Source organism: Microplitis mediator, chromosome 6 (genome assembly GCF_029852145.1).
Source record: "Microplitis mediator isolate UGA2020A chromosome 6, iyMicMedi2.1, whole genome shotgun sequence".
Lineage (NCBI taxonomy): Eukaryota > Metazoa > Arthropoda > Insecta > Hymenoptera > Braconidae > Microplitis > Microplitis mediator.
This window is the reverse complement of record NC_079974.1, coordinates 2,105,118-2,132,834: the sequence shown is the minus strand read 5'-3', so window position 1 is coordinate 2,132,834 and position 27,717 is coordinate 2,105,118. Positions and strand designations below refer to the sequence as shown.

The following is a 27,717-nucleotide window of genomic DNA, read 5'->3' as shown; positions in this document are numbered from 1 at the left end:
TTACAGTGATTTCACTATCAGTTTATCCTGGATCTGCAGTGTTTCAGTCATGCTTTCTCGGTAATAATACCGTCATCATATAGTGATTTCACAGCAGTCTTACTATAGATTCTTCGTGAAATCACAATAATATCGCTGTGAATTGACAGTAATATTACTGTGATTTCTTAATCATTTAATCCTGGATCTGCTTAGTTTTCATCGAGATTTAGGGGCAATATTGAGATCCTATATTTATTGATTCAACGATAATAATAATAAAATTAATAATAATATTATAATAGCAACAATAATCCTAATCTTGGTTTTTCAATAAATAATTTTTCTGCCCTCCGGCCGGAAAGTGGCAACTTTCGGGCCGCTGCCCTGAACGAAGTTGCAACTTTCCGGCTTCGTCGAGCAGAAAAATAGTATACGCACCTTGGCCAGTAAAAAAGAAAGCCTCAGACCACATGTTTGTCAGCCTCGGCTTCGCCTCGGCCAACAATTACATGTGCTCTGAGACTTTTCTTATTTTACTGGCCTAGGTATGTAATATACTATTTCTTGTTTAAAAAAATTATTTAGTATCCATCCCTTTGTACGACTTCATGTAATTATTCCTCTGGAGGATTAAATGCTATTTTTTTACCCTCGGTAAAGAAGGAATTTTATTTTTTTTTAACGCATGATGGGACTCGAACTGCCGACCCTTCGATTGAGAGTAGCTTAAGTCATGTACTTTAGCCCGCTCGGCCACCACACGCATTCGGAACTTAATATTCAATCTGTTACTTCATGCTATTCAATACTATATATACTCAAGATTAAGCTATAAGAAAAATTATTTTATTAAATACTATAAAATTAAAAGAATTCGATATTTATCAAAAAAAAATTTTTGCCTTTATTTGTAAATCATCAAGTTTTCTTAATTTAAGAATATTTTATTTTAAATTATGATAAATAATAAATATTTACTATTGAAATATTAATCTAAATGATATTCTCTTTATTTTTTGCAGTAGTTTAAATTCAATTTATACAGTTTTAAAAAAAAAGTTATTCAATTTTTTTATTTATTTATTTTTTTTCATAATTCTGAAGAATTTTACCGTCTTAAGCTTTTATAAAATTAACTAAATTAGACAATTACAGATAAAGTTTCGCTCGGAAATTCCTAAAATAGCTAAATTTATAATAAATAAAATACATTTGTGCCCAAATATTTGCTAAACTTACAAATAATTATAGGAGCATTTATGAAATAATTGATATTATTTTTTTTTAATTCCATTTCTATCGATTAATGACATTAAAAATTCAAATTTTTTATTTTGAAATTGGATTAATGATAAATGTACCGTATCAGATCACTATCAAAGTAGAGTGAAATCATGGAGAAAACGCTAATAATTTGCTGTGAAAATATCATAGAGTCACAGTGCTAATACTACTAGGTTGTCATGGGATCACGGTAAATTCATGGTTAAACCACTATGAACTGACTGTGAAACTATTGTAAAGTCACAGAGTTAACACTATCAGATTACTATGGAATCACAGTGAATTCGTAGTGAAATCACGATAAACTGACTGTGAACCCATGATAAAGCCTCAGTGTTACCATTGTTGAGTTACCATAAATCGATAGCTGATCGACAGTAAAATTATCATGAAAGTATGGTAATTTAATTGTAAAATTACTATATAACCAGAGTGACGAAATGGCACAAAACGACTGTGAATTCACTATGAAATTACCATCAATACACAGTAAACTTACGGTAAAATTGATTTCACTGTGATTTCACAGTAACCCCGAATCCGCGAGGGCAATGATGAAGATATTGATACATCAATATAAAATTTTATATTTTGTTATAAAATTGTGTAAAACTTTATAAAATTCTATAAGATTTTATAAAATTCTATAAAATTGTATGAATTTTTGTAAAATTTTGCTGTGAAATTTTATAAAATCTTACAAAATTTTATGAAATTGTATAAAATTTTATATTATTTTATAAAATTTTATAAAAACAATTTTTCCCGGGTAACCAAATAATATCACCTATGATTACACGTTCTCATATAAGATCATATATTAGTGCAATCATCATCTCAATTAATTATCATCCATGTTTCGAAAATCTCATAGAATCAAAAATAGATTCTCATAAATTCTTATAGAGATTTTATAAGGATGAATGAGTTCTATGAGAAGTGCTACAGTTAAGTACAGGGCCTTATACACACACCTACAAGAATTTATCGGATTTTTCAAGCAGGGATACATCTCTATTTTTACAACTTCCCTATTAAAATTTGGAATAAAACAATAAAGAAATATTTCAAGTTTTTTTTTTTTGCAATCATTTATAATTCAAATAGTATTTCAACAAACAATCATAGATTAATTATTAATAATTACTATAAACGGATACTATTTTCCATGTACATAATTAACCATAATCATATGTCATCATGTCTGACTAATTTATTTTCAATTATTACTCTTATCAATTAATTAATTTGGTCGTCAGTAAATTGATAATTATGACCATTAACTTTCATGACATTATTTCCCCCAACGAGATCAAATGGACGAATCAATCCTCTTTGTCCTTTAACAGTTACCTCATTTTCGTTATTATGAGCATTTCTAATCTGAATCTCTTTACTATCACGATTAACAGTTATTTTACAAACGTTATTATTTTCATTACTAACTATTACTTTTTTACTATTACCGGCAATTACTATTTCAAGATTATTATTGTGACCCTGATTGACAATTATACTTTCACTATTACCGTTAATTATTATTTTATCGTTATTATTATTTCCACTATGCAATATTATTTCTTTGCTATCATGATTAATAGTGATGGTATTATCATTATTATTTCCATTTTTAATAGTAAGCGAACCAGTTATACTATCGAAGACACAATTTTTAACTTTGTTATTATCGTTATTAATAGCAATGGTTCCGCTGGTTTCACTTGGACATGATTCTTCTTCATCGCTGTCGTCGTTGTTATTTATATTAATACTAATACCATTATGACCACCAAGAGAAACTTCATCGTCGGTAATAGATATACCCTGAGAGATATCATAGTTTTTAGAAGTACATTCATATGTATTGTGAATATTCCAATCGCATTTTTCCACTGTCATTATTGATCCATGAATGCTTGTTGTAATTGACTATAATAAACAAAATACATTTTAATATTTTTTATTCAGCATAATACGTGTTAAAAGTCACGCATTAAAAAATATATTGTCCTGCTAAATACACGGAAAGAAAATTATGGCAGCGGTTCCCATCATTTTGTGAAATTTTTTCCTATACCATCATAGGAATTACGACCATAAATTATGGGAGCGGTTCCTATAATTATAGGAATGTTTCCAATAATTATAGGAATAGTTCCTATAATTATGGAAATGGTACCCATAACACTATAGGAATGATTCCTATAATTATAGGAATGGTTCCTATAATTTATAGGAATACTTTCTATAATATTATAGGAACCATTCCCATAATATTATGGGAATGGTTCCTATAATAGTATGGGAACTATTCCCATAATATTATGGGAATGATTCCCATAATGCAATTGGAATGGTTCGTATACCATTATGGGAATCATTCCCATAATATTATGGGAATAGTTTCCATACTATTATAGGAACCATTCCTATAATATTATGGGAATGGTTCCCATATTATCATGAAAAAATTATTTTAAAGAAGTGTGGTAATCACTTCTACGATACACAGAAATATTATTAAACACAAAAACAAAAATTCAAACATTGAAAAAAAAAAATCGTATTTGGCAAAAAAACATTAAAATTTTTAACAAGAATTTTTTGTCAGCACAAAACATTCAAGAAAATCCAAATTTTGGGAAATTTCTACACTATTGTGCAAAAAAAAAATTTTATGATATTATAGGGATGGTTCTCATAACATTATGGGAATAGTTCCCATAATATTATAGGAATAGTTCCTATACCAATATAGAAACCATTCCTATACCAATATGGGAACCATTCCTATAATAGTATGGGAATGATTTCCATACCATTATGGGAATGGTTCCTATAATATTATGGGAACCATCCCTATAGTAGTATAGGTACTATTCCCATACCATTATGGGAACCATTCCCATAATGCATAGCAAAACTTCCCATAATTTTCTTTCCGTGTAGTATATATGCGGCTTATATCTTTAGTATCGTCGTATATAGGGTAGAGGTGACGTTTTTGGCCACTTTAGGGCTAGTTTCAGACAATTAACCTTAGTAGATACGAATCACGGAAAATTACCGTATTTTTTACTGCAAATTGGCTGTATATTACAGTAGTTCGCGGCAATTTATGCTAGAATACGGCAAATTACATTCACTTTACGGTAAAATTCCGTAACTTTGCAGTAATTCTGCACATCAACGGTAAAATACCGCAACGTCACCGTAAAATACCGAAGGATTGTCGTAAATTTCTGATGAATTGCCGCAATTTCACCATAAATTCCCGTACTTGGTCGTACTTTACGGTAAAATATCATATTTTTACGGTAAACTACGGTAATTATCGTAATTCGAATCCACTCGGGTTGAAACATTTGAATAAATTGATTCGTTAAATACACAACAGGATAATTAATTTTTGAAATATGTCTAGAGATACTTTTGTCCTACTATTAAAAGAGAAATTTTATTTCACTCTTTTTTATCAATTGAAATAAAATATTGAATGTCCAAAAATTGAGCAGTGGCCACAAATGGTACCTCCACCCTGTATGTATGCTATTTTTTCCGGCATATCTGGATATATATTTTTTCTTACGGGATGCCGTAAGGGCTAGTAATAAAACTACATTCGTTTTGAGTTTTATTTCTTACAGGTGGATTTTCATGTAGAAGATTAATTATGAATAACTAAAAATTTTTAAGTACAAGTATACCGGGTTTTTCCATTTTAGACATGTATCGGACAATAGTTTTTATGACGACTGTCTATACAATTAAATAGAGAGAAATTTAATCATTATCAGAACAACATTGAATTTTTCAGAGGGGACACAGGTTAGAAATTCACAGGTTAAAATTTTTGAATGAATAATAATAACGAACAAAAGGTTGCAATGCGCCTGCGCGAGCAAATAAATAAGATAGTTGGAGTATGCAGAGACAATACTTTCAAATGAAAATTTATTAACTTAATTAAATTTTTTTTTTTTTTTTTTATTTTTTATTAAAGAAAAACTCAAAACGAAAGAAATACTTTTTTACTTTTCCATGTCTTCTAATATATATATATATATATATATATAAGAAATTCTTATTCAGTTGTATATATTGCTAATACATATAATTGAATCTAATTATCAATATAATAACAACTTTTTTAAAAAATATTATAATTATAATAATTATTGTAATTACCCTCATTTCGGCGATCCCGATGAAGAAGCAAAGAATCGATAAACATTTGAGAGACATTTTATAAACTGTTTCTTATATGTACCGGAATAAAAATTAATGTTGACTGTTCTGACGCTCACTATTTTTTCTAACTAAATATTGTCGTATATATACTCAAACTAATTGTGAATATTATTGTTATCAAGGCCATGATGTCACCTCATGTACGACGCGTTTGACGCGTCAAAAAAATGAAAACGATTCTTCGAATGCTACCATTAGTAAGCAATTTTGGCCCTAATGATCATTTTTATTATTGTTATGTTATCACTATTTGTCATTGAATGTCTTCAGCAATGGAACTTGGTCAACAAAATTTCCCAAATTATTGATATTATAAAAAAATTACAGAAGACATTAAAAACCCTTTGCTAAAGTTTATAATTTTTGCGTATTAAATTAAATGAATAATTTTTCTTCGTGAGTTCTTAAGAAAGCTGAGATAAATCGAGTTATTGCGAATCGATAAACATGATTTTATAAGCAAATTATTGATACCTTTTTGTAGGAAATGGAATTTAGTCAACAAAGTTCCCCAAATTATTGTTACTATTATTTTTTTTCATTATAAGTCATCGGTTTTTTACACTAATTTCAATTTAATGACACTGATATGATAAGTATATTTTTTTAATGTTCAAACGTTCTAAACATTTTTAGCCTCTCATTAAAATTACAGGAGACATTAAAAACCCTCCTTTTGTTTATAATTTTTGGCGTATTAAATTAAATAAGTAATTTTTTCTCGTGAGATTTTAAGAAAGCTGAGATAGATCAGAGTTATTGTGAATCGATAAATAAAATTTTATGAGTAAACTATTCGCGTTACTGATGCCATAAGGGCGTATCCCGAAAAAAATAACCTTCAAAAGGCATAAGGGCGTATAAAAATTTTTTTTCCGGGAATCGACGTAGTTATGCCTGAAACGGGCAGAAATGCAAAAAAAAAAATCTTGTACGCCCTTATAGCACCCAGGGTATCTACCGGGAGCCATAAGGGCGTACGAAAAAATATTTTTCCGGGAAACAACGTACTTTTACTTAAAACGCGTAGAAATGACGAAAAAAAATTTTTTTCAAATTTGAAATTTTTCGGTACGCCCTTATGGCACCCGGAGTACCCACTGGGGGCCATAAGGTTGTACAAAAAAAAATTTTAGGGAAACGACGTATTTTTACTTTGAATGCATATAGATATGATGAAAAAATTTGTTTTTTCAAATTTGAAATTAACTTTGATCAAAATTTTTTGGAATACTTTTTATCAAATTAAAGTTTGGAATATTTATTTAAAATCAATATTTGAAGCAAAAATGTACTGATTTTTTTATGTTATTTAATTATTCTACTTTTACTTTACTTGTTTTATTTTGACATAGTTAGAGAACAATGAAAATACGAATCAAATTGAAAACAATTGCGAAAATTTTGATTGAAGGAAATTAATAAATAATTGTAATTGAAATTATAAATAATTAAATTCTAACTATAAATAATTAAATATTAAAATAAATTGTAACAAATTACACAACATTTAAAAATTACAATAATTTATTTTTGATATATAAAATATACAGATATGTAATAAAAGTAAACGAATTAAATGAATAATTACGATTTTAAATTACAACTTACGAACTACAAATTTATTAGAAATAACTGATGTATTGAGAATTGATTTTTGAAACCAAATTAGAATTAATTTTTTTTTTATGTTACAATCAATTTAATTCTTTTATATGGAACAATCTAAAATAATTAATATAAATAGTTATAAAACTATAAAAAAGTAAAAATAAAACTTAATCGATTTAATTACAAACTTATGAGATAAATAGTAAACTTAATGTCATATGCATAATATATGTATTAAAAATAAATAAACTAAATAAGTAATTACAAATTTACAATACTGCTAATGAAGATCACATATTTATTAATTATACTTATCAACACTACGATGAGTGTAAAACATTTCATTTCAATGATTTTATAATTCGACTTATGGTAACTACTGATTTGATACAAACTTAATAATGTTCCTTAAAAATATTTCTATAATTATTTCATTGTAATTTTTTTAAATCTTTATTGGTTAGCAATTTGAAAATATCCCTTGTAAAAGTACTTGGGAGTTGGATTTCATCGAAAATATCGTTAGTTAAACTAATAGCTTTGAACAACATTTTTTTTCGTCCTAATGCTTTTTTTAAACGATAACTTATCATTCCACCGTACAGTGGAAAAAGAGATGGAATGTCCAAATCAAAAATATCACTATCACTAACATACTTTAAACTAACAGCCAATTTGTGCTCACATTTATTACACAGAACACTATAAAATGTAACATTGCTCGTACAAACATATGTTATCTTCATTTTTTCTATTTCATTAAACACTGAATGCGTAATTCATCGAATTTTTCTTTATTTACGATTGCTAAATTTTGTTTATTAATATAAATATTCGCCGCACTGAGTTTTGCAATATGTTCGATAATTGCGTCATTAACTTTTGGTGAATTATTTAGATTTGAAGTAAAAGCTGTTTCACCATCACTGTTTATTAAATTGATATCAACACCAGCATTTAGAAGTTGTCTTATGATCTTATCGTCGATCGCGAACTCAATTGCATAATGAAGCGCTGAATTTTCACACACTGTCACTATATTTGGATCAACCATACTATCACTAAGGATCAATTCTACTGCTTCCGTGTTCAGGCATTTGACAGCAAAATGTAGAGAACTTCCTATTGAAAAACCAAAACCACTTACACTATTAACGTCTGCACCGTATGCCAGCAGAAGCTTTGTAATTAGTGAGTTTTTTTCACTAATAGCACAGTTTAGTGGTGTTAAAAAAGTAGTAACAAGATTCGGATCTGCATTACTTTTTAAAAGTAGCTCCACCATTTCTTCTTCACTTTGATCAATAGCAATTTGTAATGGTGATTTGGCAAAACACAATTCATAAAGAATCAATGTCCTATTCACATCGTCGTCTCGTTTCAATAAAAACTCAGGAATATCTTTATCATTTTCGGACACTGGATACCGAAAACGAGTAACATAAGGGTCCACAAGTACCCGAGCATTAACATCTGCCCCATAATTGATTAGACTCTCAGTTATAGGCAGGTACTTCATTATGACAGCAGTATGAAGAGCTGTACCCCAGTATCGGCTTTTTGAATGAACATCAGCTTTCTTGTGAAGCAAATAATCCACCAATTTTTTATCATTGTTGAAAGTTGCGATTTGAAGCAGCGTTAAACCACCCATGACTGGAACCACTGTATCAATATCTACGATAACTCCTTGTTCGATCAAGTTGCACACGTATTCGTAGGTATAGGTTAAACGGTTTAATTCCATTGTAATGAACTTTATTTAGTCAATAATTGTTGATTTTTAACCAATAAACTTTTGAGTTTATGAACTTTAACACTTTCCTGTTAGAGTCACTGTTCACTTTATAACAATTTAAAGTCAAATTATTGAAAGCCGCTGATTTCGAGTTTGTGATTTTAATACAAGAGTAACTTTCAAGAGTAACTATATATGCGACTGCTCGTCTCAAGATCAAAAACGATTTTAAATGATGATGTCTATGGTACCTTCCATGGTACCCCCACTCTTAAATATCCATGGTCATAATTTGTAGAGGAAGGGGCAATATAGAGTACTTCCGGAAATACTAAGTTTATGGGGATTCAAATAACAAAATAGAGAGAGGGGGGGGGGCTAGCAAAATAGGCCCCTTAAGTAGTTCTCATTTGTTTTACTTCTTTCTAGCCCCATCCCATGTTGTTGGTCTCAATATGCCACATTTGTTGAAAGTTACTTATCTTTGAATTTGGGGAAAAATGGGCCCCCAAAATAAAAGTTCTAATGTTTGATTTTTTTACCCTTTTACTTTTTCTAGTCATCTGCCATGTATTCGTAATCAGTATGCTCCAAAAATAAAATATTTTAATTTGGGGCAAAATGGGCCCTCGAAGAAATCTACTAAAATTCGGTTATTATTTTATTTCATCTGGAAAGCTAATTAATCAATTTTGATGTTTTGTATACAGATACATATGGCTTGCCGTATTACTTTTTATGTCTTTCAAATTATTTATCCCAATGATAACTCTATCTACAAAAATATTTGTTAAATCAAAATGTTAGTCAATAAAACAATAATAATTTATTTAAAATTTAAATAAACAAAATTACATGGTACTCAAAAACTAAAATCTTTGTCCATATAACTGACATTTTCTGAAATTTTCTAATCAAATAAATTGACATTATATTTATTATTTACTACTTTAAGTATAAAAAGAATAAGTTGTCTCGCTACTCATGTCTTATAGAATTCGAATGCATTGATTATGATGAATATGTAACACTAATTGATTTTAATTATTTTCATCGCTAAAAATATTTTTTTCCTGCAGAAATAACTTGAATTCATGAAATTATTATTTATGTACGATTTCTAGTAAGCAAATTTTTACAATATCATTGATTATTGCAAATAAAGAGTTCTAAACAATTTTTTATGTTTAGTTCAGTAACGCTTTAAGAGTGATTTAAAATTGTCATTGAAATTATTTTTGAAAATAATTATAATACAAGAATGGAAATTATCATCAACGAAAACAGTAATTCAGACTTCGAATTCTAATCATCACCATAGCCACAATTGTAATTCCAACTTTGATTCACAGTTATATCTCCATTCCACCAAAGTTTTTGTAAGTCATAATTTTAGTTTACAGTTTGAATTCAAATTATCGTTAGTGATAATTTTATTTTATAATTCAAATCAATATTGACTCTAAAAATTACTAAAATTCGAAGTCTAAATTAATATTATCTCTAAGAATAATTAAATTTTTAATTCTGAGTTTAAAATTATTGCTGAAAATAACTCTAATTCGCAAATTTAACTGTAGCATTGATATATATTGTAAAAGCATAGTATTTTTACTGCTATTAAAACTGCAAAGTCTTTTTTTCATACGAAAATTAAAGTATTTTTGAATCAGTATTGATGACAATGTTATAATTTTGCATTTAAATGAAATTTATAAAAAAAAAATTAACTTCTCCCAGTGAAAATAATTGTTTAAATTAATATTTTCGACGTGAAAATCCCAAAGTCCCATACAGGTCATTTAAAATTCTTAACGAATTAACGTAATGACACTAATGATGCCTAAAATTTTTGTTTAATTTTAATAATTCAACAACAAGGAACCTTTAATATATCTAAGACGACTATAGCAGTCGAGACGATGAGCCTATTGGGAATTCCTTATTGTTGAATAGACAAAAATTTTAGGCGCCATTAGTGTCATTACGTTAATCCGTATTCAGAGATGAATATTTTCTATAAGCAATTCTACTGTTGAATTGGTATTTGAGCACTAATGAGTGTCGTCAATAAAGCTTCGGTAAGACTTTTTGTGTCTAAGATAGACCTGAGTTAGGTCAAAATATCTCGGTTTATCTTAATGACATACATATACAATTAAACAATAGTACAATATAAATATTTGGAAGACTTGCATTTTCATAAATGTCATGAGCGATTAGCGTTGATGGATTTTTCTATGATATAGAATCTTCAATAATGGCCCAAAATCCATTTAAATTTTAAGACTAGAAAAATGACTAAGATAATTCTAGTTATTGAGAGATAGACTGGACAACTGTGATAGTCGAGACGATGGCATTAGTAAAGAAAAAAAATAATTCTAAGAACACGTTAACACCTGTATGGCGTCTAAAATTTTGCTTTAATTTTAATGATTCAACAATGGAGAACGTTTATTATAACTGAGACAACTATAATGTCTATTAGTCCATCGGCTGAAGAGGAGGTCCCGTAAACATTTTGTTGGCACCGGGTAAATCCAACTGTATCTTATGTATTTTGGGCCAAGGATCACGAAAATTGGGTCCATTTTGTTCTAAAGTGGTGCAAACAATTGTTTATAACAATTTAATTGTTTAAATCGAAATAACTCCCGAACAGCTGGTTTGTTGGGGCAGCGTAGAGGAAAAAAAATGTTCGGAATAAAAAAAATACACAAAAAAGGTATCATGTGTTTTTTTTGCATCTCAAATATTTCGCGAGATATAATAAAAAAAAGAGCCGGCGCTCGGACCTCTCCCTCGCGCACTACCGACTGCCTATGCGCGAGCTCTCTCTCTGCCAAATCGCGTCAGATGCTGGATAGGCCGGAATTTTTCTAAGTTTTTTACATTAAAAATAAAAAAAAAAAAAAAAAAAATCGATTAATTGTCGATACTACCAATCGACAGCATTTTTTCTGAAACGAATTTTTGTCGTATCGTCAAAAGACGTTTTTTTTTTTGTTCACAAATGTTATAAACAAATTGATTTTTTCAAAGTCCGAAATGGATTCAAAAAATCGAAAAAATGTCGATTCTACCAAAAAACATTTTTTGACGATACGACAGAAATTCGTTTCAGAAAAAATGCTGTCGATTGGTAGTATCGACAATTAATCGATTTTTTTTTTATTTTTCTATGATTTTTAATGTAAAAAACTTGTAGAAAAATTCCGGCCTATCCAGCATCTAACGCGATTTGGCGGAGAGAGAGCTCGCGCATAGGCAGTCGCTAGTGCGCGAGGGAGAGGTCCGAGCGCCGGCTCGTTTTTTTATTATATCTCACGAAATATTTGAGATGCAAAAAAAACACATGATACCTTTTTTGTGTATTTTTTTATTCTGAACATTTTTTTTCCTCTACACTGCCCCAACAAACCAGCTGCTCGGGAGTTATTTTGATTTAAACAAATAAATTGTTATAAACAATTGTTTGCACCACTTTTGAACAAAATGGACCCAATTTTCGTGATCCTTGGCCCAAAATACATAAGAAACAGTTTGATTTACCCGGCGCCAACAAAATGCTTACGGGACCTCCTCTTCAGCCGATAGACTATAACGAAGTAATAGGGGAACCTGGGGCATGAAGGCCCCCCTCAAAAATTTAGTAAAACTTTTTTTTCATTTTCGGTCAAATCATGTTATTTTTGATATTTTAAGCTGATCGGCGATATCTGGGGCATAATGGACCACCTGAAAAAAAATTTTCTACAAAAAATTTTTTTTTTTTCTAAACTAAAATAAATTTGAAAAATTTACCAATTAAAGCTCTTTTAGGTCAATACACTAAAAAAAAATTCGCGAAGTGTTTAACAGTTTAATATAAATTCATTGAAATGTTGAAACTCCGGACAGGAGTGAGTTGGGAATGACATAAAATCCACGTCACTCCGAGATCACTTCGCTAAAAAAACTCCCAAATTCCCCGTAAAAAAAAATTTTTTTTGTAATAGAATTTTTCATACAATCTATCACTAAAACTATATTTCTATACTATCTTTGTGTATTCATCAGGAATTCATCTGGAATTCATATATTTGTGTCAAAATATTACTTCTACATGATATTCAGCGGATCACCTGTGGAATACCGCAACTTTTTTTCACGGGCAATTTTTTAAGTTCATTTTTTACTTAAAAAGACTTGAAGATTGGGGGTGTATGCAGCCAGTTTACCGGGTATGGTAAAGATGGACCAGGGTTCGGATCTCCCGAATCTCCGTCGGGAAACCCACACGGAAAAATTATATATCCGTATATATTCGGGCAAATCTGAATATATGCCGCATATATAATTTTTCCGTGTGGGAAGATTGGTGGTAAAATTTGAGTTGCGGTTCATCAGAAAGAATAGTGAAAGAGTTACATGAAATTTTGTTAAAAGTTACTTTACTTTTAAAATTCTCTTTATTTATCATTTTAGTTATTACATGTTTGTTGTTACATAGTTTATGTTTCTTAAGTTATATTATTTTGTACCCGTTTGCTCGCAATTTTTACAAAGTTTATTGATATGTTTTAATTTTGTGTTTTTATATTTATTTAGTGTTTGTGTTTCATTTTGGCTAAAAAATTTTGTTAAAAAAAATCCCTTTATGTTAGAAGTTAGTTCTGAAAAAAATAACAACAATAATAGTCGCATCGGTATTGGCCACCCAATGAGAACTTATTTAGCAGTGGAGGAAAAATTTTCTCATCTGTGAGTGGCTCGCAGTTACCGATACAAAATAATAACAATAGTAATTGCGTCGGTATCTGCGATCCAATGACAATGTAATCCAAGTCACGAGAAAAATTTTGTATAATTTTCGGTGGCCTATAAAAATTATATGGAATTTTTCGGTGCTAAAAATTTTGACACTCGATGATTTTCTTTGACATCTTGGGTACTCAAGTGTAATTAATTTACTTACAGGAATAATAAAATAAAATAATTTTAATTTTTCAATCTACACTTAGAGAATTTTACGGTATTTTTCACGTAATATTTTATAGAAAAATTACTATACGTATCGTATAGCATGACGGCATTATAAAATTTGTAATTTTGACAAAGCAACATATTTAAATTTATATTAAAAATTTTTACTGGCTTCATCGCAATTTATTATACTGAATTAGAGTATTGAGTATAAAATGAAAGCAACAAATGAAAAAAAAATCGGTCTGTCAGTTGACCCTGCGGGCCAGCCCCAAAACTTCCCGCTGTTTTCAAGCTCAAGAACCTCGAAAACATTATTGTGAATACATTTTCGAGCTCGAAAATACGTTTGTATGCTGTTGTTTTCGAAAAAAAACGTTTTTCACCATTTTTTCTCCAACGATATCTCTCAAACGAATAAACCGATTGAGATGGTTGAGGTGGCAATCGACGCGTTTTATCAAATTCTAAAGCTGATCAAATTTTGAATTCGATTTATCGAGTCGTTTTTGAGATATTTCAGAAAAAATAAAAATTTTTTTTTTTTTAATTCTTTCGACAACGGTTCCTTTTGAACGAATAAACCGATTTTGATGGTTGAGGTGGCATTCGACGCGGCTTATGAAGCTCTAGAGCCCAGTTCATTTTGGAATCAATCCATCGAGCACATTAAAAGTTATCCAAAAAAAACATTTTAGCAAAAATTTTATTTTTGGAATATCTCTGAACGAGCCCTACCGATCAAGCTCAATTTTCTCACGGCTTCAAGATGTTGACAATCTGCGTCGAATGACACCTTAAAGTTCAAAAGTGGTTCATCCGTTCAAAAGATACAGGTATTTACATACGTACGTACGTACGTACATACATACACTCGGATATGATCTTGAAATTAGTCAGAATAGCTTCCTAGGACCTCAAAACGTCGACATCTGATGGAAATTCGATTTTCGTAAATCGGACCGAAACCAATAACTTCCCGAATTTTTGAAAATTTACAATTTTCTTAGCGGGAAGTTAAAAATTCATAACTTTCAAAATTTATTTCGATATTTTTTGTCTGCTTCCACTAATAAACCGATTTTTCTCTTCCCGACCTCAAAAATTCGAGAATTTTATATCAATAAAGTTTCTATTTATTTATTTTAATAATTCTAATTTTTGAGAATTATGAAAATCTTAATTTTCAAATTACGGCTTTCTTTTTAGTCCTAAGAAAAAATAATAAAAGACATTTCCTTTTTTTAATTAAATTCTGAACAACTTTTACTCGAAAAATTTGTTTATACGGCCAATATTTTCACCGTAATTCTAAAATTAATATTCATATGAATAATTCAAATTTTTGATAATTGTGGAAATCTTAATTTTAAAATTACGGCTTTCTTTTTAGTCCTAAGAAAAAATAATAAGAGACATTTTTTTTTTTAAATTAAATTTCCTAGGACTTTCGCTTGAAAAATTTTTTTCGACAACCAATATTTTTTCCGTAATTTCAAAAATTTGACACCAGTATTTATTATTGCTTGATTTTAAATTAAAGCAAAAATCTTGGCCCTATTTATGACACTGAAAGTAGCCGACGTCTAATTTTTGAATTTTTTTTTTAAACATGACATTTTAGAAAATTGCACCTATAGTTTTTTTAATTTTATATATGAGCAATTTTTTTTTTTTTAATAAATTCTTGAAAAATACATTTGAAAATTTTTAACTGTCTGCTAACTTCAGGATCATATTTTTTTTTTAAATTTTGTATTCGAAGATAATTTGTATTTTTTAAAAATAGAAAGTGATATTTTGAATTAAATTTTTGATTTTTATTCTGCATTCATTAAAAAATTTTATAAAAATTTAATTTGGAAAAATTAACTAAGTGCAGTAGACATCCGACAATTTTTTAATTACATCTAAAAAAATTAACAAGTAAAGTAATAAAATTTTTAAAAAATGCATCTACTGAATTTCGAATTGTCTAAATAAGAATTTTTTTTTTTTATTTTGTAAACATTTTAATTTATTATTTCAAAGTTTAAAAAATTGTCAGATGTTCGCTAACTTTACTGTCATAAAAATTAATTATTACTCTTAAAATAAAATTACTTATATAAAATAATTAATTATATTAAAATCAAAACAAAAAGAGGATTTCGTTTTATTAATATTTTATTTTTCAAAAGACATGATTAAGTCTATGGTGCATTATCATTAATTTTAATTACATTATTATTTAATTATTTACAAAAAATATATTAAACTTATTAAATAAAAAGTAAATTTTTAAAATATAGTTTACTATTTTACTATTTACTATTTACATGAAATACTTAATATTTAATTTATGAAAATAATAAAACCTACAATAATATTTTACAATAAAAAATAACTGGATGATAAATAATTATGTACAAAAAATTAAAAAATTATTGAAACTACAAAAGCTTACGTCTCTTAGCAGAACACAAAATACTGCCCATGTCGTAATTATTTTGACGCTTACGGCTTAATTAAATTCCAATGGAATTATCCTGAACTTCTACATCAGGAGGTGAAGAAGTCGATGATCCATCTGATTCAGATTTTTTCTTCATCAGTCTATCACGATACTCGTGATAGCTGATTTTTCGTCGAGTCCTTGGCTTCTCGACTTCAGGGTTACCGGAAACAATTTCTGGATCCGATGAACTGGGGGTCGTCGCTATCCGATTCACTGCAGTCACTTTGACCGATGGATTTTTAAATAATCCCATCACCCGGTTTTTTATCCTGGGTGACATTTTATCTAAAACCGCTTTGAACTCCCTGTCCATCTTAATCAGTAAATCGAAGGTCACTTTGGTGTCGAGGAGCCAAAACCAAAGATTCCCGTCTATGACTTGGGGAATCTTCCACTGCGATGATTGGATGGTGAAATAAATACAGAATGACGCCACAACTGCCGGTTTATATTTCACGCACATTGACGTCAACTGTAAAGTGTAATTAGCCATCTGCAGGAAAATCTTGCATAATTCCTTGCAAGCTTTTATTTCCCCACAGAATTTCTTGATGTAATAATGAGGGTGACTAACCCCCATCTTGAATCCAAGTGTTCCCAGAAGAAGTTGCTCATTTGAAGTTAGTGCCTTGACCTTCTCCTGGTTCTCGGCAAAAGTAGTGTCCAGTTGGTGAACTTCATATTTGTTGAGGCAGACATGAAGAGCGCTGATGACCGCCTGCGATTTTTGTGGCTCTTCTTCCACCTTTGCCGCCAGAAAAATCGCTGCCGTGGCAATTTCATACCGGTGAAACTTGGCTAATGAATGGTGAATAAAGATTCTGTGCATGTACACAATGGCAGTGTGCACACAGACTTCTGACAACTTTAGCCGCTTGCCCAAATCAGTTATAAGGTAAGCGGCTTGTTGTTTGTGATCTAGCTCCTTCTCCGCGCTGATGCCATCCTTGGAACTAGGAGAGTTCTTCAACTCTTCTTTGTTGAAATACCACTTTTGAGCCATTTTTATTCACAATTTTTCACTGTTAATTTCACTTCACTGGAAACTTTCTTACTCTGCACTGGAACAGCTTAAGCACTTTGAAATAACACAATTTGGTTTTTTCCGTAACTTTTGAAATATTCTGAGACGAACTGTTGGGTATGAAGTTCGAGAATAAAGTGAGGAAATATTGACAAGACACTAAAATTTGAGGGATTTTATAACAAAAGAAATTGTCACAACAATGGGTATAGGGGTAATTAAAAAGTAATAGTTTGGGGCTGAAGAAATGTACCTGATGTAATTAGGAAAAGGTAATTAGACTTAGAACTCACAATATTATGGTCATTAAGGTCTGCATATTCACGTGTGAACGTAATTACTATTCCTGTGAAAGACCAAATGGCAAATAATTAAGTTTGTCATTATATATTTATGCCGAAGTCTCAAATAATAGATTTGAAATTTCCTGAAAATTGAAGTATACGGAAATAAATTACCTGTGTACATTAAGAGGCGACAAATAACATAATGACGGTAATCAGTAAATAGTATCATCTTAAATAGGTATTCTTTCATTTACAATTCAAACGTAAATAATTATAAAATAAATATTAAAATTTATTGTCTATACAGGAAAAATTAATTTTTGGAATTTAAAAATTGTAATTTGAACATTAAAAATTTATGATGTGTATTATAAAATATATTTTTTATATTGACATCCAGGTTTCGGGTTTTAATTTTAAACATCACCCGTGTAAAAAATTGCGAAATTTCGCCGGTAATTCACAGGTGATCAGCTGAATATCATGTGTAAGTCATATTTTGACACAAATATGAATTTCAGATGATTTTCGGATGAATATCAAAAGATAATATATAAAAAAAAGTTAGTAATAGATTGTAATGATTTTATTATAAGTTGACACGTAAAATAGGAGATATTTTTTTTTAAATCAGCAGTAATAGTCCATCGGCTGAAGAGGAGGTCCCGTAAACATTTTGTTGGCACCGGGTAAATCCAACTGTATCTTATGTATTTTGGGCCCAGGATCACGAAAGTCGGGTCTATTTTGTTCAAAAGTGGTGCAAACAATTGTTTATAACAATTTAATTGTTTAAATCAAAATAACTTCCGAGCAGCTGGTTTGTTGGGGTAGTGTAGAGGAAAAAAAATGTTCAGAATAAAAAAATACACAAAAAAGGTATCATGTGTTTTTTTTGCATCTGAAATATTTCGCGAGATATAATAAAAAAACGAGCCGGCGCTCGGACTTCTCCCTCGCGCACTAGCGACTGCCTATGCGCGAGCTCTCTCTCCGCCAAATCGCGTCAGATGCTGGATAGGCCGGAATTTTTCTAAGTTTTTTACATTAAAAATCATAGAAAAATAAAAAAAAAATCGATTAATTGTTGATACTACCAATCGACAGCATTTTTTCTGAAACGAATTTTTGTCGTATCGTCAGAAGACGTTTTTTTTTTTGTTCAAAAATGTTATAATCAAATGGATTTTTTTTAAAGTCCAGATTGGGTTCAAAAAAACGACAAATTGTCGATACTACCAATCGACAGCATTTTTTCTGAAACAAATTTCTGTCGTATCGTCCAAAAACGTTTTTTTTTTGTTCACAAATGTTATAATCAAATGGATTTTTTTTAAAGTCCAGATTGGGTTCAAAAAATCGACAAATTGTCGATACTACCAAAAAACGTTTTTTGACGATACGACAGAAATTCGTTTCATAAAAAACGCTGTCGATTGGTAGTATCGACAATTTGTCGATTTTTTGAACCCAATCTGGACGTTGAAAAAATCCATTTGTTTATAACATTTGTGACAAAAAAAAAAACGTTTTTGGACGATACGACAGAAATTTGTTTCAGAAAAAATGCTGTCGATTGGTAGTATCGACAATTTGTCGATTTTTTGAACCCAATCTGGACTTCGAAAAAATCCATTTGTTTATAACATTTGTGAACAAAAAAAAAAACGTCTTTTGACGATACGACAAAAATTCGTTTCAGAAAAAATGCTGTCGATTGGTAGTATCAACAATTAATCGATTTTTTTTTTATTTTTCTATGATTTTTAAGTTAAAAAACTTAAAAAAATTCCGGCCTATCCAGCATCTGACGCGATTTGGCGGAGAGAGAGCTCGCGCATAGGCAGTCGCTAGTGTGCGAGGGAGAGGTCCGAGCGCCGGCTCGTTTTTTTATTATATCTCGCGAAATATTTGAGATGCAAAAAAAACACATGATACCTTTTTTGTGTATTTTTTTATTCTGAACATTTTTTTCCTCTACACTGCCCCAACAAACCAGCCGTTCGGAAGTTATTTTGATTTAAACAATTAAATTGTTATAAACAATTGTTTGCACCACTTTTGAACAAAATGGACCCAATTTTCGTGATCCTTGGCCCAAAATACATAAGATACAGTTGGATTTACCCGGTGCCAACAAAATGTTTACGGGACCTCCTCTTCAGCCGATGGACTAAGAATAATTATTGTCCTTACCCTCATTTCGGCGATCGTGATCAAGAAAAAGAAAATCAATAAATTTTTTATAGACATTTTATCAAGTGTTTTGTTTACATTCACCAGATAAAAAATTAATTCTAGACTGTTTTGATGATTACTATTTTTTCTAATGAAATTTTTGCCGTATATATACTCAAATTAATCGCTATCATTATTATTACAGGGCCACAACGCCACTCATATACAACGTCCAAAAAATCGAAGCGATGTTTCAAATGCTAACGTCAGCAAACCATCTTGGCCCTAATGATATTACTGTAATTGTAATTTTGTTATCGCTATTCGTCGTCGAAAGTCTTTAGCAACCGAATTTAGTCAACAAAGTTCCCTAAATTATTGTTACTATTATTATTTTTCATTAAAAGTCATCGGTTTTTAACACTAATTTCAATTTAATGACACTGATATGATAAGTATATTTTTTTAATGTTCAAACGTTCTAAACATTTTTAGCCTCTCATTAAAATTACAGGAGACATTAAAAACCCTCCTTTTAAGTTTATAATTTTTGGCGTATTAAATTAAATAAGTAATTTTTTCTCGTGAGATATTAAGAAAGCTGAGATAGATCAGAGTTATTGTGAATCGATAAATAAAATTTTATGAGTAAACTATTCGCGTTACTGATGCCATAAGGGCGTATCCCGAAAAAAATAACCTTCAAAAGGCATAAGGGCGTATAAAAATTTTTTTTCCGGGAAACAACGTACTTTTACTTAAGACGCGTAGAAATGACGAAAAAAAATTTTTTTCAAATTTGAAATTTTTCGGTACGCCCTTATGGCACCCGGGGTACCCGCTGGGGGGCCATAAGGGCGCACAAAAAAAAAATTTTTCGGGAAACGACGTATTTTTACTTTAAATGCATAGATATGATGAAAAAATTTTTTTTTCAAATTTGAAATTAACTTTGATCAAAATTTTTTTGAATACTTTTTATCAAATTAAAGTTTAGAATATTTATTTAAAATCAATATTTGAATAAAAAATGTACTGATTTTTTTATGTTATTTAATTATTCTACTTTTACTTTACTTTTTATTTTGACATAGTTAGAGAACAATGAAAATACGAATCAAATTGAAAACAATTGCGAAAATTTTGATTAAAGAAAATTAATAAATAATTGTAATTGTAATTATAAATAATTAAATTATAACTATAAATAATGAGATATTAACATAAATTGTAACAAATTACACAGCATTTAAAAAGTACAATAATTTATTTTTGATATATAAAATATACAGATATGTAATAAAAGTAAACGAATTAAATTAATAATTACGATTTTAAATTACAACTTACAAACTACAAATTTATTAGAAATAACTGATGTATTGAGAATTGATTTTTGAAACCAAATTAGAATTAATTTTTTTTTTATGTTACAATTAATTTAATTCTTTTATATAGAACAATCTAAAATAATTTATATAAATAGTTATAAAATTATGAAAAAGTAAAAATAAAACTTAATCGATTTAATCACAAACTTATGAGATAAATACTAAACTTAATGTCATATGCATAATATATGTATTAAAAATAAATAAACTAAATAAGTAATTATAAATTTACAATACTGCTAATGAAGATCACCTATTTATTAATTATACTTATCAACACTACGATGAGTGTAAAACATTTCATTTCAATGATTTTATAATTCGACTTATGGTAACTACTGATTTGATACAAACTTAATAATGTTCCTTAAAAATATTTCTATAATTATTTCATTGTAATTTTTTTAAATCTTTATTGGTTAGCAATTTGAAAATATCCCTTGTAAAAGTACTTGGGAGTTGGATTTCATCGAAAATATCGTTAGTTAAACTAATAGCTTTGAACAACATTTTTTTTCGTCCTAATGCTTTTTTTAAACGATAACTTATCATTCCACCGTACAGTGGAAAAAGAGATGGAATATCCAAATCAAAAATATCACTATCACTAACATACTTTAAACTAACAGCCAATTCGTGCTCACATTTGTTACATAGAACATTATAAAATGTAACATTGCTCGTACAAACATATGTTATCTTCATTTTTTCTATTTCACTTAAACATTGATTGCGTAATTCATCGAACTTTTCTTTATTTACGATTGCTAAATTTTGTTTATTAATATAAATATTCGCCGCACTGAGTTTTGCAATATGTTCGATAATTGCGTCATGAACTTTTGGTGAATTATTTAGATTTGAAGTAAAAGCTGTTTCACCATCACTGTTTATTAAATTGATATCAACACCAGCATTTAGAAGTTGTCTTATGATCTTATCGTCGATCGCGAACTCAATTGCATAATGAAGCGCTGAATTTTCACACACTGTCACTATATTTGGATCAACCATACTATCATTAAGGATCAATTCTACTGCTTCCGTGTTCAGGCATTTGACAGCAAAATGTAGAGAACTTCCTATTGAAAAACCAAAACCACTTACACTATTAACGTCTGCACCGTATGCCAGAAGAAGCTTTGTAATTAGTGAGTTTTTTTCACTAATAGCACAGTTTAGTGGTGTTAAAAAAGTAGTAACAAGATTCGGATCTGCATTACTTTTTAAAAGTAGCTCCACCATTTCTTCTTCACTTTGATCAATAGCAATTTGTAATGGTGATTTGGCAAAACCCAATTCATAAAGAATCAATGTCCTATTCACATCGTCGTCTCGTTTCAATAAAAACTCAGGAATATCTTCATCATTTTCGTACACTGGATACCGAAAACGAGTAACATAAGGGTCCACGAGTACCCGAGCATTAACATCTGCCCCATAATTGATTAGACTCTCAGTTATAGGCAGGTACTTCATTATGACAGCAGTATGAAGAGCTGTACCCCAGTATCGGCTTTTTGAATGAACATCAGCTTTCTTGTGAAGCAAATAATCCACCAATTTTTGATCATTGTTGAAAGTTGCGATCTGAAGCAGCGTTAAACCACCCATGACTGGAACCACTGTATCAATATCTACGATAACTCCTTGTTCGATCAAGTTGCACACGTATTCGTAGGTATAGGTTACACGGTTTAATTCCATTGTAATGAACTTTATTTAGTCAATAATTGTTGATTTTTAACCAATAAACTTTTGAGCTTATGAACTTTAGCACTTTACTGTTAGAGTCACTGTTCACTTTATAACAATTAAAAGTCAAATTATTGAAAGCCGCTGATTTTGAGTTTGTGATTTTAATACAAGCGTAACTTTCGAGAGTAACTATATATGCGACTGCTCGTCTCAAGATCAAAAACGATTTTAAATGATGATGTCTATGGTACCTTCCATGGTACCCCCACTCTTAAATATCCATGGTCATAATTTGTAGAGGAAGGGGCAATATAGAGTACTTCCGGAAATACTAAGTTTATGGGGATTCAAATAACAAAATGGAGGGAGGGGGGGGGGCTAGCAAAATAGGCCCCTTAAGTAGTTCTCATTTGTTTTACTTCTTTCTAGCCCCATCCCATGTTGTTGGTCTCAATATGCCACATTTTTTGAAAGTTACAAATCTTTGAATTTGGGGAAAAATGGGCCCCCAAAATAAAAGTTCTAATGTTTGATTGTTTTACCCTTTTACTTTTTCTATTCATCTGCCATGTATTCGTAATCAGTATGCTCCAAAAATAAAATATTATAATTTGGGGCAAAATGGGCCCTCGAAGAAATCTATTAAAATTCGGTTATTATTTTATTTCATCTGGAAAGCTAATTAATTAATTTTGATGTTTTGTATACAGATACATATGGCTTGCCGTATTACTTTTTATGTCTTTCAAATTATTAATCTTAAAGATAACTTTATCTAGAAAACTATTTGTTAAATCAAAATATTAGTCAATAAAACAATAATAATTTATTTAAAATTTAAATAAACAAAATTACATGGTACTCAAAAACTAAAATCTTTGTCCATATAACTGAAATTTTCTAATCAGATCAATTGACATTATATTTTATTATTTACTACTTTAAGTATAAAAAGAATAAGTTGTCTCGCTACTCATGTCTTATAGAATTCGAATGCATTGATTATGATGAATATGTATTATAAGACGAAATAACACTAATTGATTTTAATTATTTTCATCGCTAAAAATATTTTTTTCCTGCAGAAATAACTTGAATTCATGAAATTACTATCTATGTACGATTTCTAGTAAGCAAATTTTTACAATATCATTGATTATTGCTAATAAAGAGTTCTAAACAATTTTTTATGTTTAGTTCAGTAACGCTTTAAGAGTGATTTAAAATTGTCATTGAAATTATTTTTGAAAATAATTATAATACAAAAATGGAAATTATCATCAACGAAAACAGTAATTCAGACTTCGAATTCTAATCATCACCATAGCCACAATTTTAATTCCAACTTTGATTCACAGTTATATCTCCATTCCACCAAAGTTGTTGTAAGTCATAATTTTAGTTTACAGTTTGAATTCAAATTATCGTTAGTGCGGATAATTTTATTTTATAATTCAAATCAATATTGACTCTAAAAATTACTAAAATTCGAAGTCTAAATTAATATTATCTCTAAGAATAATTAAATTTTTAATTCTGAGTTTAAAATTATTGCTGAAAATAACTCTAATTCGCCAATTTAACTGTAGCATTGATATATATTGTAAAAGCATAGTATTTTTACTGCTATTAAAACTGCAAAGTCTTTTTTTCATACGAAAATTAAAGTATTTTTGAATCAGTATTGATGACAATGTTATAATTTTGCAGTTAAATGAAATTTATAAAAAAAAATTAACTTCTCCCAGTTAAAATAATTGTTTAAATTAATATTTTCGACGTAAAAATCCCAGTCCCATGCAGGTCATTTAAAATTCTTAACGAATTAACGTAATGACACTAATGGCGCCTAAAATTTTTGTTTAATTTTAATAATTCAACAACAAGGAACCTTTAATATATCTAAGACGACTATGGCAGTCGAGACGATGAGCCTATTGGGAATTCCTTATTGTTAAATAGACAAAAATTTTAGGCGCCATTAGTGTCATTACGTTAATCCGTATTCAGAGATGAATGTTTTCTGTAAGCAATTCTACTGTTGAATTTGTATTTGAGCACTAATGAGTGTCGTCAATAAAGCTTCGGTAAGACTTTCTGTGTCTAAGATAGACCTGAGTTAGGTCAAAATATCTCGGATTATCTTATCTAAAATTAAAGTATTTTTGAATCAGTATTGATGACAATGTTATAATTTTGCATTTAAATGAAATTTAAAAAAAAAAATTAACTTCTCCCAGTTAAAATAATTGTTTAAATTGATATCTTCGACGTAAAAATCCCAAAGTCCCATACCCCAATAGGCTCATCGTCTCGACTATTATAGACTTTATAGTTGTCGCAGTTATAATAAACGTTCTCCATTGTTGAATCATTAAAATTAAAGCAAAATTTTAGACGCCGTAAAGGTGCTAACGTGTTCTTAGAACTATTTTTTTTCTTTACTAATGCCATCGTCTCGACTATCATAGTTGTCCAGTCTATCTCTCAATAACTAGAATTATCTCAGTCATTTTTCTATAGTCTTAAAGTTTAAATGGATTTTGGGCCATTATTGAAGATTCTATATCATAGAAAAATCCATCAACGCTTATCATTCATGACATTTATGAAAATGCAAGTCTTCCAAATATTTATATTGTACTATTGTTTAATTGTATATGTATGTCATTAAGATAATCCGAGATATTTTGACCTAACTCAGGTCTATCTTAGACACAAAAAGTCTTACCGAAGCTTTATTGACGACACTCATTAGTGCTCAAATACAAATTCAACAGTAGAATTGCTTACAGAAAACATTCATCTCTGAATACGGATTAACGTAATGACACTAATGGCGCCTAAAATTTTTGTCTATTTAACAATAAGGAATTCCCAATAGGCTCATCGTCTCGACTGCCATAGTCGTCTTAGATATATTAAAGGTTCCTTGTTGTTGAATTATTAAAATTAAACAAAAATTTTAGGCGCCATTAGTGTCATTACGTTAATTCGTTAAGAATTTTAAATGACCTGCATGGGACTGGGATTTTTACGTCGAAAATATTAATTTAAACAATTATTTTAACTGGGAGAAGTTAATTTTTTTTAATAAATTTCATTTAACTGCAAAATTATAACATTGTCATCAATACTGATTCAAAAATACTTTAATTTTCGTATGAAAAAAAGACTTTGCAGTTTTAATAGCAGTAAAAATACTATGCTTTTACAATATATATCAATGCTACAGTTAAATTGGCGAATTAGAGTTATTTTCAGCAATAATTTTAAACTCAGAATTAAAAATTTAATTATTCTTAGAGATAATATTAATTTAGACTTCGAATTTTAGTAATTTTTAGAGTCAATATTGATTTGAATTATAAAATAAAATTATCCGCACTAACGATAATTTGAATTCAAACTGTAAACTAAAATTATGACTTACAACAACTTTGGTGGAATGGAGATATAACTGTGAATCAAAGTTGGAATTAAAATTGTGGCTATGGTGATGATTAGAATTCGAAGTCTGAATTACTGTTTTCGTTGATGATAATTTCCATTTTTGTATTATAATTATTTTCAAAAATAATTTCAATGACAATTTTAAATCACTCTTAAAGCGTTACTGAACTAAACATAAAAAATTGTTTAGAACTCTTTATTAGCAATAATCAATGATATTGTAAAAATTTGCTTACTAGAAATCGTACATAAATAGTAATTTCATGAATTCAAGTTATTTCTGCAGGAAAAAAATATTTTTAGCGATGAAAATAATTAAAATCAATTAGTGTTATTTCGTCTTATAATACATATTCATCATAATCAATGCATTCGAATTCTATAAGACATGAGTAGCGAGACAACTTATTCTTTTTATACTTAAAGTAGTAAATAATAAAATATAATGTCAATTTATCTGATTAGAAAATTTCAGTTATATGGACAAAGATTTTAGTTTTTGAGTACCATGTAATTTTGTTTATTTAAATTTTAAATAAATTATTATTGTTTTATTGACTAATATTTTGATTTAACAAATAGTTTTCTAGATAAAGTTATCTTTAAGATTAATAATTTGAAAGACATAAAAAGTAATACGGCAAGCCATATGTATCTGTATACAAAACATCAAAATTAATTAATTAGCTTTCCAGATGAAATAAAATAATAACCGAATTTTAATAGATTTCTTCGAGGGCCCATTTTGCCCCAAATTATAATATTTTATTTTTGGAGCATACTGATTACGAATACATGGCAGATGACTAGAAAAAGTAAAAGGGTAAAAAAATCAAACATTAGAACTTTTATTTTGGGGGCCCATTTTTCCCCAAATTCAAAGATTTGTAACTTTCAAGAATGTGGCATATTGAGACCAACAACATGGGATGGGGCTAGAAAGAAGTAAAACAAATGAGAACTACTTAAGGGGCCTATTTTGCTAGCCCCCCCCCCTCCCTCCATTTTGTTATTTGAATCCCCATAAACTTAGTATTTCCGGAAGTACTCTATATTGCCCCTTCCTCTACAAATTATGACCATGGATATTTAAGAGTGGGGGTACCATGGAAGGTACCATAGACATCATCATTTAAAATCGTTTTTGATCTTGAGACGAGCAGTCGCATATATAGTTACTCTCGAAAGTTACGCTTGTATTAAAATCACAAACTCAAAATCAGCGGCTTTCAATAATTTGACTTTTAATTGTTATAAAGTGAACAGTGACTCTAACAGTAAAGTGCTAAAGTTCATAAGCTCAAAAGTTTATTGGTTAAAAATCAACAATTATTGACTAAATAAAGTTCATTACA

The 27,717-nt window shown here is 29.3% G+C and overlaps 4 protein-coding genes across 4 annotated transcripts; all 4 read right to left on the bottom strand.

Moving 5' to 3' along the window:
* Positions 1–1,101: 1,101 nt before the first annotated feature.
* On the bottom strand, positions 1,102–5,581 carry LOC130670175 (probable basic-leucine zipper transcription factor S). The gene is made up of 2 exons (XM_057473417.1): positions 5,455–5,581; positions 1,102–3,195 (listed from the first exon to the last, which is right to left on the bottom strand). The coding sequence occupies exons 1-2, from the start codon at positions 5,509–5,511 to the stop codon at positions 2,506–2,508; spliced, it is 747 nt and encodes a 248-aa protein (XP_057329400.1). The 5' UTR covers positions 5,512–5,581; the 3' UTR covers positions 1,102–2,505.
* Positions 5,582–7,504: 1,923 nt separating this feature from the next.
* LOC130669979 (putative ankyrin repeat protein RF_0381) lies at positions 7,505–8,875 on the bottom strand. The gene is made up of 3 exons (XM_057473146.1): positions 7,972–8,875; positions 7,622–7,894; positions 7,505–7,548 (listed from the first exon to the last, which is right to left on the bottom strand). Exons 1-3 carry the CDS (start codon positions 8,873–8,875, stop codon positions 7,505–7,507), a joined length of 1,221 nt encoding a protein of 406 aa, XP_057329129.1.
* A 7,466-nt stretch (positions 8,876–16,341) lies between these two features.
* On the bottom strand, positions 16,342–17,334 carry LOC130669978 (cyclin-T-like). The gene has a single exon (XM_057473145.1). The coding sequence runs from the start codon at positions 17,332–17,334 to the stop codon at positions 16,342–16,344; it is 993 nt and encodes a 330-aa protein (XP_057329128.1).
* Positions 17,335–21,601: 4,267 nt separating this feature from the next.
* Positions 21,602–22,918, bottom strand: LOC130669977 (putative ankyrin repeat protein RF_0381). The gene has a single exon (XM_057473144.1). The coding sequence runs from the start codon at positions 22,916–22,918 to the stop codon at positions 21,602–21,604; it is 1,317 nt and encodes a 438-aa protein (XP_057329127.1).
* Between the last annotated feature and the right edge of the window lie 4,799 nt (positions 22,919–27,717).

Coding starts and splice junctions, on each gene's coding strand:
- LOC130669979 (XM_057473146.1), bottom strand. CDS start 8,875: ATGGAATTAAACCGTTTAACCTATACCTACGAATACGTGTGCAACTTG. Junction 7,895..7,971: donor CGAACATATTGCAAAACTCA/GTGCGGCGAATA, acceptor TTACGCATTCAG/TGTTTAATGAAATAGAAAAA. Junction 7,549..7,621: donor CGATGAAATCCAACTCCCAA/GTACTTTTACAA, acceptor AAATAATTATAG/AAATATTTTTAAGGAACATT.
- LOC130670175 (XM_057473417.1), bottom strand. CDS start 5,511: ATGTCTCTCAAATGTTTATCGATTCTTTGCTTCTTCATCGGGATCGCC. Junction 3,196..5,454: donor TCGGGATCGCCGAAATGAGG/GTAATTACAATA, acceptor TGTTTATTATAG/TCAATTACAACAAGCATTCA.
- LOC130669977 (XM_057473144.1), bottom strand. CDS start 22,918: ATGGAATTAAACCGTGTAACCTATACCTACGAATACGTGTGCAACTTG.
- LOC130669978 (XM_057473145.1), bottom strand. CDS start 17,334: ATGGCTCAAAAGTGGTATTTCAACAAAGAAGAGTTGAAGAACTCTCCT.